We start from the raw sequence: 14,739 nt of genomic DNA on the forward strand, positions 1-14,739 counted from the left end.
GTATCAGTCAATATTCAACCATGGAGTCTCTTCTGCCAGCTAGGATCTAGCAAAAGTCCAACTGGATAAGATAATATTATCACCTAAAATATTTCCTTCTCTTATTTTCTTCCTTTCTTTTTTAGAAAAGAATACCCTCTTTTCAAAACTTAAATACCTATACACATATGACAAAGTGAATCCTTATGGAAGGAGGGAGGGAAAAAAAGGAAGGAAAAAAGGAACTGAAGGCAGGATTAAAGGAAGAAAATTATTGAATAAGGAAAGTAGAGAAGGAAGGAATGAGCAAAGGAGTAAATGAAGGAGAAAAAGAAAGGAGAAAAGGAAGGAGGAAAGTAGAACCAAAATATCTACATTTATCAGTATATTTAATGTCCCTCATGCATGGTTACTCACTTCCACAGAGATGTTAAGGATATACAGTTTCTATCTCTTTTTCAGCCTAAATTTGGTAATTATAATCACAACATTCTCCTTTGTATTCTTGTTGTTTTCACTGTTATTCTATTCTTTGTATGTATAGTTTTGCTGACTTTATATACTTTGTTTTATTTCATCTTGGTCTTTCCATGGTCTTTCAAATTCATATTGTCTTACAGAATCATAACATAATACATGCATCTTATTTGACTGACTGTCTAGGTTATTAAAGCAACATTTTAAATGCTTTCTCCACCTTGAATCTCATAATAAAGGTAAACTATCATAAATATAAATGTTAACAGGATGATATTATCTATTAAATAGAAGAAAATAGTACATTGGATTCAAAACAAAATACAACAATCTTCAGGACAAATGAAATAGAAACAAATACACTGTTAAAATAATAGGTTGGAAAATAATCTATTATGATGTTGGTTCTCAAATATTTTTTCATCAAATTCAATTTGTTCCCTAGCCCTGTTGTTTCTACCTTTATAAATTATATATATGTGTGTGTGTGTGTGTGTGTGTGTGTGTGTGTGTGTGTGTGTGTATTCCCTTTTGATATTGTCCTCACCCTTACATAAGTACTCACACCTGGACTCTTGCAATACTTTTCTGGTTGGTGTCCCTGATTCACCAGCTTACTCCCCTCTACATACTCTGTGAATCCACATTTGAACCTAATCATGTAAAGAGAGGGAGGAAGTGATGCTTAAAAAGGTTTTCAAATATTCATTCTCAAAAGACCAGAGACTGTACAAATTTTGGAATATAAACATGAAGTCAAGAGAAACATAAAAAGGAAAACATGAGCAAGCAATTTCAAAAGACTAAAACAGTGCAAACTTCCATGTTCTAATTTGGGGAGAATATAAACAAATGGGTGGAGAAATACTCATGGGGAGCAAAGTATGAGGAAAATTATCTCACAAAGGCACCATGTACAAATAGAAATATACATAAAAAATAAAGAAGGGATTTATATGGTAGGGGGAGTTGATGATAATCCTCACCTCTTATCTGACCTGGTAAAAAGGCACAGAATTGGAACCAAAAATAAATTTCTACAATGAGAAACATGACATAGGAAAATATGGGAATGAAAGGGATCGTTAAGACGGAATGTAGATTAAAGGAGATTTAGTGACACTGCTTTCCATGATTTTATTTACACAGGACACTATTGAAAGACCAATCACTTTTTTTTTTTTTTTTTTTTTTTTGCAGGGCAATGGGGGTTAAGTGACATGCCCAGGGAGTAAGTGTCCACGTGTCTGAGGCTGGATTTGACTCAGGTACTCCTCGAATACAGGGCCAGTGCCTTATCCCACTGCCCCACCTAGCCAGCCCCTAGACCAATCACTTTCCCACTGGTTGTTCCACCTTGTCTAACATCCCACCCTCTTAATCTCTGGCTTCTCTGGCTTCCTGTAAATAATTAGCTAAAGCCCTACTTTTTTTTTTTTTTTTTTTTTTTTTTTTTTTTTAGTGAGGCAATTGGGGTTAAGTGACTTGGCCAGGGTCACACAGCTAGTAAGTGTTAAGTGTCTGAGGCCGGATTTGAACTCAGGTACTCCTGACTCCAGGGCCAGTGCTCTAACCACTGCTCCATGTAGCTGCCCCTAAAGCCCTACTTTCTAAAGTAAGAATTCTCCAGTGATAATTTAACCTATTGCCTTGCTTTGGGAGTCTCTACAATTTATCCTGTATATTTCTCAATTACATATTTTCTAGTATGTTGTCTCATTAGACCTCATTAGAGGTCCCAGAGAGAAAAGACTATTGCTATATTTGCATTCTTTCATGATGCAATGGATACAGCACTGGCCCTAGAGTCAGGAAGACTCAAGTTCAAATTTGGCCTCAGGCACTTGACACTACTCACTATGTGACCCTGGCCAAATCTTTTAACCCCAATTGTCTCAAACATCTGGGGCCATATATAATTGTCCTCATGCATATCTTGCCACTAACCTAGATGCTCTGGAGAAGAAAGTGAGGCTGGTCACTTTGCACAGCCCTACCTCACTTAAATCCAATTCATTGCAGCCATGACATCACCTCCTAATGGCATGGTCCTCTTCAGGAACAAAGGAAACAATAATAACAAGCCCAGCACTTAGCACAATACCTAGAAAACAAAAGATGAATAATTCTAGTTAGTTTACTTTCTTTTTTAAAAATTTAATTTAATGTTATTTTTATTTTGCTGGGCAAAGAGGGTTAAGTGATTTGCCCAGGGTCACACTGCTGGTAAGTGTCAAGTGTCTGAGGCCAGATTTGAACTCAAGTCCTCCTGAATTCAGGGCCATGCTTTATCCACTGCACCACCTAGCTGCCCCTAAAATTTTATTTTATTTTATTTTGCTGGGAAATGAGGGTTAAGTGACTTTTGCCAGGGAGGTTTACTTTCAATGACATACATATAGGACTCATTTCTTTTCCAATTCTTTCCTCCATTTTGCTATTTCATCTGTATTATCATTGCTAAATAAATCAGACAGAAATCACTTGTATCATTCTTCTAGGAATTCTCTGTTTTTCTTGGATGCTTTGCTTTTTGGTGTTTTGGCTTTATACTTATTCCAGCATTTTGAACATCACTGTCATTCGAATAGTTCCTTATCTTTTTAAAAGTCATCTTTTCAAGCCCTATCTATATGCCACATTGGGTTAGGGCTGAGCACTGCACATTTCCAATATCATCTTCATGACTTTGTACAACCCTGGACTAACTTATTTGTTGTCCTGATACTGGTAATGTCATTTTGGCCCTGAATTTCACTGGGTGTTTTGTATTGAGATTCCCCTCTATAGAATGGAGTGATTGTAATCCAGTCCCTGTTCTTGATGGCTGAAACTTCTTTTCCTCCCCCAGCTATCCCCACCCCTTACTTTATCTTAGTAACAACATTGAAACTCTGTTCCACACCTTTGGTCCAAGTCTCAGATATTCTCTTTTGGGAGCAGAGTGCCATTACTTAGACCCCATTCTCCCAAAGGCTGATGACAAAGTCCTTATTTCCTGGGTTAGAGTTATGACCCAAACCCTGGGAGCTGAGTCTCAGATCCACCAACAAAGAGTAACAATAGTGAAGTCCTAAGCCTGGCCTAAAGGCTGTCTTAGGTCCACATACTTCCATAGATCTGAGTAACTATATTGAGGTCCCATTCTTTAATTGATGGCTGAGTCCTTTTGACCAATTTGTGGTAAATATGTCCATACACACACACACACACACACACACCCACACACACACCCACACACACACCCACACCCCCCCCCCACACACACACACGAATGATGATGGCCAGCAGTCATGAAGTTTTAAATTATTGGATTTTTTTATTTTTATAGTTTTTGGGGGGTGGGGCAATGAGGGTTAAGTGACTTGCCTAGGGTCACACAGATAGTAAATGTCAAATGTCTGAGGCTGGATTTGAACTCAGGTCCTCCTGAATCCAGTGCTGGTGCATTATCCATTGCACCACCTAGCTGCCCCCAATTATTGGATTCTATGACATCAAATTAAGTGAAAGTTAAGTTTCTACTATGTGAAATGCACTGATAATGAATGGGGACACAGGGACATATTTCTTTTTAATCTACAACAAATATCAACAACTTGATAAAAAAAAACAAAAAAGAAAACAAAACTTTATGAACTGGTTGAAACAAAAATTGTTAATATGAATGTATGTATTACCTAGATTTGATGGAGGTGCCTTATTATCCAAAAGTATTTTTATAAAACCGTAGGTTAATAGGAACAAAATGTCCTAGAACTGAACTCCAAATTGAAACCCATGTAGCTAGCAGATAATGAATCCCCTACCTGATGACTTCTTTCCTCAGGATTGTAAATCCTATCTTATGGAGAAATCTGGGTGTCCTCATTCTTGCCCAAACCCTTTTTTTGGAATTCTGTAATCATATCACAATGCTTTTTTATTCCCTCCATACTTGTTATAACTGAAATAGTTAAACTGCTTTTGCTTCTTGTAACCAATGGACAAAAAACAAACAAACAAAACCCCTTATATACCCTCAGAAAGAGGGAGTATCTGAGTTCCCTTCTTAAGAAGGAGTCTGCAGCATGATCATATTATATTTCTTCTTGGGACAAAAATAAATTGGTATTATGTTTTTTTCTGTATGTCTTTGATCTGGTTTATCATCTAGGAGATGTTATGTTCTCTAATCTGGTTTTGTTCTGTGGGAGACGTGTTTCTGTTTATTATTATAAATTTTTTCAGGAGATATTATAAAAGTAATTTATCTGATCTGTTTATATGAGACAGGCAGATAAAAAACTATATTTAATTTTTGACAAAATGAACCCAAATTTGAAAGGAAAATGTAATGTTGATTGACTTTAGTTCCATAGAGAGAGAGAAGGACATTAAATCTCTCTTTTGAATTATGGATTTGGCTTATTATTGCATCATTCAAAATAACCCAAGTGTTTTTATTAGTGGCAATTACTACTCAGTAGCACAGGGATTTGTAGGATATTTATACATTGTTTTTAGTAAGATGTTATACAAGTCTATATGCCCTATTAATTGCTTTCTTTCCATATCCCTTGGGGACAAATAAATTTTGGAATCATATACTGATTAGGTCCCCAAAGCCAGGAACAAACACATAAATACTCATGAATCTGCTGAGAGTATGTTCTTATAATTAAATGGAAAGCACTTCAGTCTTTTTTAGGTATGTTGTGTGGCTATTAGGGTTGTTTAGAGAGAGGGGCAATATGAATTTAGTTCTAATTGTGAAAAGCTAGAAGACCTTGATGTTACATCTTGGTGTCAGATTGTGCATGTATTCAATCATCAATAGTATGACCATGTAGTTAGGGATTTTAAATCATTACAACACAGAGCATCTAAAGCATGTTATTTTATACATCCTTTTTAAAATTTAAGGATATTGGATTATACAGACATAAATTTGGGTGCTTTGAAAAAAGTGAATAAAAATTCATTTTAAAATTTGTAGGTACTTAGAGTAAGTTTTACCAAAGAATGAGAAATGATCCTCAAATCACTCAAAACATGCCATGGGGGAATGATCAAAATTTTTGAGTTATAATTTCCTATCCTCCTACATTCTGCTAGGTTCACATATGAAGCCTCCAACATTTTTTTAAATTGAATTTGTAAATTTTTGTAATTAGGTATATTGAGGCAGCAGGGCATTGGAAGAATGTATCCTATTGATACTGGAAGAAAACAAAGGGATTTAGCTAAGGGTGTCTAATTTAAAATATATTATCTGTCTTGGTTTCAGCTGAAGATAATGTTGGATTATCTTCAGTTGGCTTATCACAGTCCTGCACAAATTTACAAAGAAAGGTAAATTTTAATGAGATACTTGGACTCTATTAAGGTGAAGGGGAAAATTACTTTCCCTTGAACTATAAAACAATGGTATTTTCAGTGGCATAAATAAAGATTATAGAATGAAATTTAAATTGGTAGAAATTTGGATCGAACAAGATTGCGACTTTTTTTTTTTAGCAAGTTCTCAGTGGATACCTTACTTCATCAATGAGTTATTTAAACCTTTCATTGCTAACACATTAACACCCCAATACAACTCAAAGATTGTGAATATATTTCAGTGTTATTGGCAGAGGATTCAAGGCATTTTTTTTAAAGTTTATTCCTTCTCCAGACTATAGGGAATCAGATAGTGAAGTTGGTTGAGGCTCATTACTAATAGATCTATTTTAGTATTGATTTGCTACAGTATGTATCCCAACTTTTTCCTAACAGAAAGTTTATGTTTCCCTATTCATCCTTCCTTGTCATCACTTGCCATATTTTTCTCCTCATCCCTAACTTATGAAAATTAAGGTAGAGAAGGGAACCATCCCACAAACAACTCATGCAAAGTCAAGGTGTCTTTTGATCTGGGGGACTTCACTTATTTTTGCCTCTTCCTCTCCTCCCTCTCTCTATTTTTCATCTTTCTGTCTCTATCAGTTTCTCTTTCTCTGCATCTCTCTGATACTTTCTGTCTTTGTAGTTTTCTGTATCTGTCTCTTTCTTAGTAAGATTTGAAAATGATTATAATTTCAACAAACTGTGATTAATCCATAGAATGCTTACGTTGCCGTTACGTATTACTAATTTTCTTTATAATAGTGTATGTTTTTTTTGACATTTGTTGTGGTAAAAAAATAAAATAATGTTTTTGTCAATCTAATATGACTTTTTTAGGGTTGTCTTGGAGGCTTACCAGATGTCAACCAAAGAGTCAAATCTCTTAAAGTCTTTAAAGTTATAATCTTTCTAGTTGAGTTGAAATATGGAAAAAATGATAGTTTGAAAAGTTATGATAACTGCCTCTGGTTTATTGCCACACAAAGATAATGCATCTTAGGTAGATATTAATGGAAACCCACTATAATTAGGAAGTAGCAGAGCGGCACAGTTAAAGTTTTGGACTTAGTGTCACGAAAATCTGAGTGGACATTTAATTAAAATTTATTGTACTGTATTATAAAGGATAAGGGAATCTATTACAATATGGGAAGATGAAATACCATTGTACATGTAGTCAGAAGACTTGGATTCAAATCCTGCCTTTACTACTTACTATCTGTCCAAATTATTTTATCTCACTAGACCACCGAGGTGTGAATTAAGGGGTGAAGCTTCCTTATAACTCAAGATTCAAAGATTATTTTATTTTAATAATTATTCCAGTATAGCAATATAAAAAAATTTAGCTCAATTTCCTTGTTTTTAAATGATCTATATGATGTTTAAGCTATTCCTGCTCAAAAGTAAAAAGCACTCAGGACTTTAGAAATGCTCAAAAAGAATTTACATATTGATATTTGTTGAATGCCGCATGGGATATCCTATATATCCCTTTTATTCTTGTTTTGCATTATTTAGTTGTTGACTTTCTGTGCTATCTTACAGTGAAAGATATCACACAGTGTGGTTTCTCATTAGAATCTGTAATCATTCAGCTTATTAATTTGATGATTTTACTCGAGTAAAGTTCTTGAAAGAGATCTGAGGGGCAGCTAGGTGGCACAGTGCACAAAGCACCAGCCCTGGATGTCTAGCCTATCCCTCAATTTAACACACATATACACATATACGTATACAGTGCACACCTATATTTTGTGTTTGTGTGTATATGGGACCAATAGAAAATATGGAACTCCTTAAAGATCAAACAGATGAATGTTTTGTATCTTTAATAGCGGCATTGTATCTAAGAAATATATAGAATTATCAGAGATATATAATGCTCTCAATCCTCTATGAATAAGGAGATAAAACAAATAAGTAAATTATTTTCAAGTTGTAAAAAATATTAAATGATTATATGAATGAATCTTAAATTATTTATTAAGCAATTTTAGGTGATTAGAATTTAAAGAGAATTTGAAGATTATATTGATACTTGGTGTAATATATACTTATAATGCTGGATTTTGCATCAAGAAGACCAATTATCAAATCCTACACCAGATATTTCTGAACCATGTGACTCTAATGAAATCTTTAAACTCCTTTGAACTTCATCTTCTTTACCTATAAAATGAAGATCAATATCAGTTGTCACACAAGATTCTTATGAGGATAAAAAAACATGATTTAATTAAAGAAATATACCAATTTATCTGAGGCACACAGAATATAAGAGATTTGTCTTTGAAAATCTCAAAGAAGACACAATTTGAACCCAAGGATTCTGAATTTAATCCTAATCATATTTTAATAATTAACCAACTTAATAAATGAAAGAGTTTTTTGATATTAAATTATATCTTGACATTTGTACTAACTTGCTCTATATCTTTTATATCATGGACACTTAATAAATGTTCTTTGAGTTGATTACTAAAGGACATTTTCTTTCCCACAATGTAGTTATGTAGCAATTATGCTGTATTTGGAATCAAAAAGTCTGGGTTCAAATCCTAACTTTGCTACTTGTTACTTATACCCAGTTCATTTTATATCATTGGGCCTCAGGTTCCTCTTCTGTAATATAAGGGCAGTAAACTAGATGATCATTAAAACTGCTTCTAACTTTAAAAATAATATGCTTTCATTGATTATTCCTGAATAATAGTAGGAAGTAATTAGAATCCTTTGCCTGTCATTAATAATCTGACAATCTTTCTTCTATTTTCTCTTAAAAGGAAAAAAAAAATACCAGCGATTGGAAATGCTTGATGGAAATTACACATTGGTAACAGAATTTATTCTACTGGGATTTCCCACAAGGCCAGAACTGCAAGTTGTCCTATTCCTGGTGTTTTTATTCATGTACAGCATGATTCTAATGGGAAACATTGGCTTGATGATGTTAATTAGGGTGGATCCTCGTCTCCAGACCCCAATGTATTTTTTCCTTAGCAACCTGTCCTTTGTAGATCTCTGTTATTCCTCAGTCATTGTCCCCAAAATGCTAGTCAATTTCCTTTCAGAAAATAAGTCTATCTCCTATTATGGTTGTGCACTCCAGTTTTACTTTTTTTGTACTTTTGCTGACACAGAGTCCTTCATTTTGGCTGCAATGGCTTATGATCGTTATGTAGCCATCTGTAACCCACTGTTATATACTGTTGTGATGTCTCGTGGCATTTGTGTGTGGTTGATTGTCTTGTCTTATATTGGTGGCAACTTGAGCTCCTTGGTGCACACATCCTTTGCTTTCATACTGACATATTGTGACAAAAACATAATCAATCACTTTTTCTGTGACCTCCCCCCACTACTCAAACTTTCTTGCACTGATACTTCCATCAATGAACTCTTACTCTCCACTTATGGAAGCTCCGTGGAGGTCATCTGTTTCATCATCATCATTATCTCTTATTTTTTTATTCTCCTCTCTGTCCTGAAGATTCGCTCTTCCAGTGGGAGGAAGAAAACTTTCTCCACATGTGCCTCTCACCTGACCTCTGTGGCCATCTACCAGGGAACACTACTCTTTATTTACTCCCGACCCAGTTATCTCTATTCACCCAATACAGACAAAGTAATCTCAGTGTTCTATACCATTGTCATCCCTGTACTGAATCCATTGATCTACAGCCTGAGGAACAAGGATGTGAAAGATGCAGCCAGGAAAGTTCTATGTACAAAGGTATCATCATCATGAAAGAAAACAAAAATGTGGAATTATCCAAGGCGATTTTTTTTAACTTATTGCTCTATGTCTGAATATTTAGGAGGATCTAGAAAATGTCCTGCTATAGTGGCTATATAACCAGAGATAAGTAATTTAACCAACAAATCATCTTGACAACTCTCAGTGAAGTTGCAGAGAATGTAGTAGTTGAGGGAGTTTCTTCACCCTATATCAATAAAAAGTAAGTCGAGAAATTTCCCTATTACTTGAAGGAGGAGTTCCTAACATAAATTTACTAGTATTAGCAAGACCCGATTCAACGTATATTGTATCAGGAGAATAACTTAGTCTTTTTTAAGACTCAATAATAACAACTTGATAATATGGATTTATGAGAGTCATGGGTGAGATACTAAGATACTAAGAAGAAACTTAAGCATTCAAATGATTATAGGTCAAGAAATTTAGTAATCACCATACTACAAAGGTATATGTGGCTCCCTTGCCCTTCATAGACATGAGGGCATGATGGGGATGGTTGCTTGAGTGTACATTAGACTCATGCATCAAATTAGGGTCAAGATCTCCTGGTTTTCTTCTTCCATATTTGATTGTTGTTACTGGGCATAATCACAGAGACTTACTGTCAAAGGTATTTATTTTAGTAGTAGGTCAATCAGTGAGTATTGTGTACTGTGAACCCTCTTATCAACTACCAGGGCACTGTGATTAGAAAAGTGTGCTAACCTTACACACTTCAATTAGATGAAGAAAGCTAAGAGGTTAGTTTGCTAACCTTGAATTCTTAAATCTAAATACATCTGACAGAGCCAGTTGTTAAATACACAGGAACTTCCTGATATACACATTTGTCAATCAGTATTCAGCCATAGAGCCTCTTCCCCTTGTAGTACCTACGAAGAATCCAATTGTATAAGATGATATTGTCACCTAAAATATTTCATTCTCTTATTTTCTTTCATTTCTTTTTTTAAAAAACCCTCTTTTTATATACGTGTGTGTGTGTGTGTGTGTGTGTGTGTGTGTGTGTGTGTGTGTGTGAATGACAAGGTGAAGCCTTATGGAAGGACGGAGGTGAAAAAGAAGGGAAAAAAAGGAAATGAAGGAAGGATCAAAGGAAGATAAGTATTGAAGAAAATAAGGAAAGAAGGAGAAAAGGAAGGAGGGAAGAAAAGAATGAATGAGGGAAGGAAAAGAGAGAAGGAAGGAGGGAAGGAGAATAACAGCATATTTAATGTCCCTCATGCATGTTTACCCACTTCCACAAAGATGTTAAGGACCTACAATGTCTATTTCTTCTTCAGGATTAGTTTGGTAATTATAATCACACACATATTCTTTGTATACTTGTGGGTTTTTTGACTCGTTGAATTCTTCATATGTATAATTTTCTTGGCTCTGTATACTTTGTTTCATTTCATCTATGTCTTTCCATGGTTCCCTTAATTCTTCCAATTCATAATGTCTTAAAGAATGATGATATAATAAATGTTTCTTATTTGCTTGACTGTTTAGGTTATTAAAGCAACATTTTAAATGGTTTTCCCACCTTGAATCTCACCCTCTCTACAGTATACAGCTACTAGGATAGCCTTTCTATAGTCCAGATATCACTATTCAACTTCCCTTCCTGCAAAGTTTAAATGATTCTCTATGGCTATATGATATAACAAATTGTGGGTTTTATATTACTTTCAAGCTATGCCATTAGCACACTCTTAATGTATTTTTTCTTGTTTCCAAAACCAGTGCATATATATGTGCAAATTCCCCTCAGCTTGCAAAATGTACCCTTCTCATCCTGTCTTCACTTCCATCTAATATCACTTAATGTTTTATGATTATTAAGAAGCCAATCCTAATCACTCTAGGTAGTAGTTTTCTTTCCTCTGTATCCCCCAGACTCTGCAGTTCTGAATCTGATCTTCACTTTGTCCCTTCCCTGTCCTTATCTTCTACTGTACTTCCATAAAGTTATATTGTATTTCCTTCTCAGTAGAATGTAATTTCCTCAACAAGAAGGACCATTTTTACTTTCTTTGCATCCTCAGCAAACATCATGGTACATTACATGTATCAAATGTCTAATAAATAACCTAAAACAAAATAGAATTTTCTTTCCCAAACCCCAGAAGAAGAATGGAGGCTTCTTTTTTTGCGGGGCAATGGGGTTTAAATGAATTGCCCAGGGTCACACAGCTAGTACGTATCAAGTGTATGAGGCCAGATTTGAATTCAGGTCCTTCTGAATCCAGGGCCAGTGTTTTATCCACTGGGTCATCTAACTGCCCCTGAATGGAGGCTTCTTGAGTCAGGTTTTATACAATTTTCAAATAGTGCCATTCTGTGCACCTGGTAGAGGCTTAATAAATTGTCAAATATGTGATTCTATTTCAATCCTCATTTATGAAATAAAAAGACCTAAAGGGTTTCTATCAACCAAAAATATTATAGATGTGTTAAGACTCAATTAGAGGGGGACAGCCAAGTGGTGCAGTTTATGGAGCACTAGCCCTGGAGTCAGGAGGACCTGAGTTCAAATCCAGATTCAGACACTTAACACTTACTGGCTGTGTGACCCTAGGCAAGTCACTTAACCCAAATTGCCTCACCAAAAAAAAAAAAAAGAAAAAAAAGACTCAATTAGAGGGAAAATATTTTCCATATGTTGGGCTCTCCACTACTACTATTACTGTTGACATAGTAGTTGTTGCTATTATTATTGTTACTCATTATCATTTAATAGGAATTGAAAAAACACAAATATATCACTCCCTTTAAATGATTTCATTCATAACTTCAATGTTTGTCTTTACGTAAACGATTCCTATATCTATGTATCTACTTCTACTCTCTTCATCTCCTGAGCTTCAGTACTACACTGTCAATGGCTTGTTTGTCATTTTAATTTTGATTACTTTAGGTGATCTCAAAATGTCTAAAATTGAAATAATTTAACCCCTAAACTGATCCAACTTCCCTTTATCTGTCCAGTGCACCAATGTTCTTTGAGTCATCTAGATTTTCAATCTCTGATTTATCGTTCACTTCTTTCTAGTCAGTTCCCAAGTCTTCCTTATTCTATCATCATGATCTCTACCATATTCATTCTATTCTTTCCTATTATATTGTCATCGCTCAAGTCCATATGACTTTGTTTTTCTGAAGAATTTTAGTATCCTTGTTCTCTTTGTCTCACATCTCACCAATCCCAATTCTATCTTTTATAAAGCTATCAAATGGGTGATCCTAAACATTAGTATGAACATATCACACTCTGATTTAATAAACTCCAGATTCCCTGTTACAATTAAAATAAAATACAAATTGGTCTGCCACCTAAAGTCTTCAAGAATAAGTATCCAATTGTTAGAGATTTTTTTGTCTACTTCTCTCAGTCCCACACTCTAAAACTCACATTCTTTCAATTTCTTTCACATGGCACTCCATTTCTAATTTCTGTGCCTTTAGGTTCACCTAAAATTCCTGGAATACACACCCTCATCAAATTATCATCTTATAATTTGAATATTGGCTCTTTGTATTTTATTTTTTATTTTTACTTTTTTGAATATAATCTATGCAAGTGCATATATTCGCTCACAATAGATATTAATTTAGTATAGTTGAAAGAACACTGGGTTTGGAAATCTAGCACCTTGGTTAAAATTCAAGTTACTACTAATTACCTAGCATATCTAGTTTTTAATTTCCTCATGATTTAATTAAACCTAGCATTTATATAATAGTTAATGATTGCAGTATTCTTTACATATATTGTCTCATTTAATCCTTACAAGAACACTGGGGGTAAATGCTAATATGATTCCCATTTTACAGATAAAGAACCTGAGGCAGACAAAGGTTAGGTGATTTCCCCAGAGTCATACAGCTAATTAGTATGATATAGAATTTAAACTCAGGTCTTCTTATCTCCCAGTCCAGCACAATATCAGTGGTTAATTAAGCTGCCTTTTATTTATATGAGAACAGTACTTGATGTTTTCAAAAGTCTTTTTTACCTCTGAATTTATTATTTCTTCTATATTTTAATGGTTTCTTTGTTAAAATTGGAAGGTGATGTTTACTTTGTCTTTATATCCCTAATACTAAGTACAGTGAGCTGCAGATTGTGGTGCTTTGAAATATTATTTTGATTGTTTGATGTGTTTTGGGAAATAAAATTTATTAGTGGAACTAATAGTTTCTTGTTATTTGAGGCCCTCACCCTAACATACCATGTACCATCTGAGCAAAAGCAGCTCTATTTGTTAAAGTAGGGTTGTGTCCTGGAGTGGAGTGCACACTGTTACATGCTTCAGGGGTTTTGTGCAACTATTTTCAGAGATTCTTCAAGAAATCTATAAGTTTTCAATTCTTAGAAGTTGTTATGATCTTAGGAGAGGTGTGCTTACTGCTCTCCTGGACTGTGCTCTGATTTATGAGTAACAAAAAGAAGATTTTTTTTCTTCCCTAGTACTTTGAGGAGAGGTCCCACTCCACTGTTTCTGCAAGCTCTGGTGTGCTATTGTTCCTCCTCACTCTAGGACTGCCACCCAGTGCTGTGACACAGATCTGGGTAAGGACAAAGCAGTATAATCCTGCCTCATTGCTAGCAACAAGACCCTGTAATCTCCTTGTGACTGGTTGTTTGACAACCTTATTGTCTATGGGTTGAGAACTCCAGAAGCACCTGCTGCCCCTGCTGATTCAGTGGTGCCCAAGGCCTCTTTCTGGTTTTGCTGGGGCCTTGTGTGTGCTGGCAAGGCATAGGGTGGAATGTGCTCCACTCTCACCTGGGTGCAACAAACCTTTCCTGATGACATTTATTTTTTTTTTTTTGATAGAAAACTATTTCACGTCATCCTTTTGTGGGTTCTGCTGCTCCAGGAGTTGTTTTATGGCATTATTTAAAAGTATTTGGAAGGGTTTTGTGGAGAGCTTAGGTGAATTTCTGCCTCTTGGCTCTGCCCTAAAAGGTCTTCTTAAAAGTCTAGAACCTTCTGCTTTGAAGAAGCTACCAATATTCAATCAAGGATGAATTTGCAATTGATTTCTGCTATCTATACAACTGAAATGCCTTTTATTGAGAAATCCTTATATTTTTCTGTTGGAAAACCAACTTCTGAAGGTATATGTGCTTGTGTGTGTATGTATGTGCATACATATCATAT

At 35.0% G+C, this 14,739-nt stretch overlaps 1 protein-coding gene across 1 annotated transcript; it reads left to right on the forward strand.

Annotated features, from left to right (window-relative positions):
* The first annotated feature begins 8,635 nt into the window (after positions 1-8,635).
* LOC122732897 (olfactory receptor 5I1) lies at positions 8,636-9,574 on the forward strand. The gene has a single exon (XM_043973324.1). It carries the CDS (start codon positions 8,636-8,638, stop codon positions 9,572-9,574), a length of 939 nt encoding a protein of 312 aa, XP_043829259.1.
* The last annotated feature ends 5,165 nt before the right edge of the window (positions 9,575-14,739 follow it).

The sequence above is a fragment of the Dromiciops gliroides genome, chromosome 6 (assembly GCF_019393635.1).
Source record: "Dromiciops gliroides isolate mDroGli1 chromosome 6, mDroGli1.pri, whole genome shotgun sequence".
Taxonomy (NCBI): Eukaryota; Metazoa; Chordata; class Mammalia; order Microbiotheria; family Microbiotheriidae; genus Dromiciops; species Dromiciops gliroides.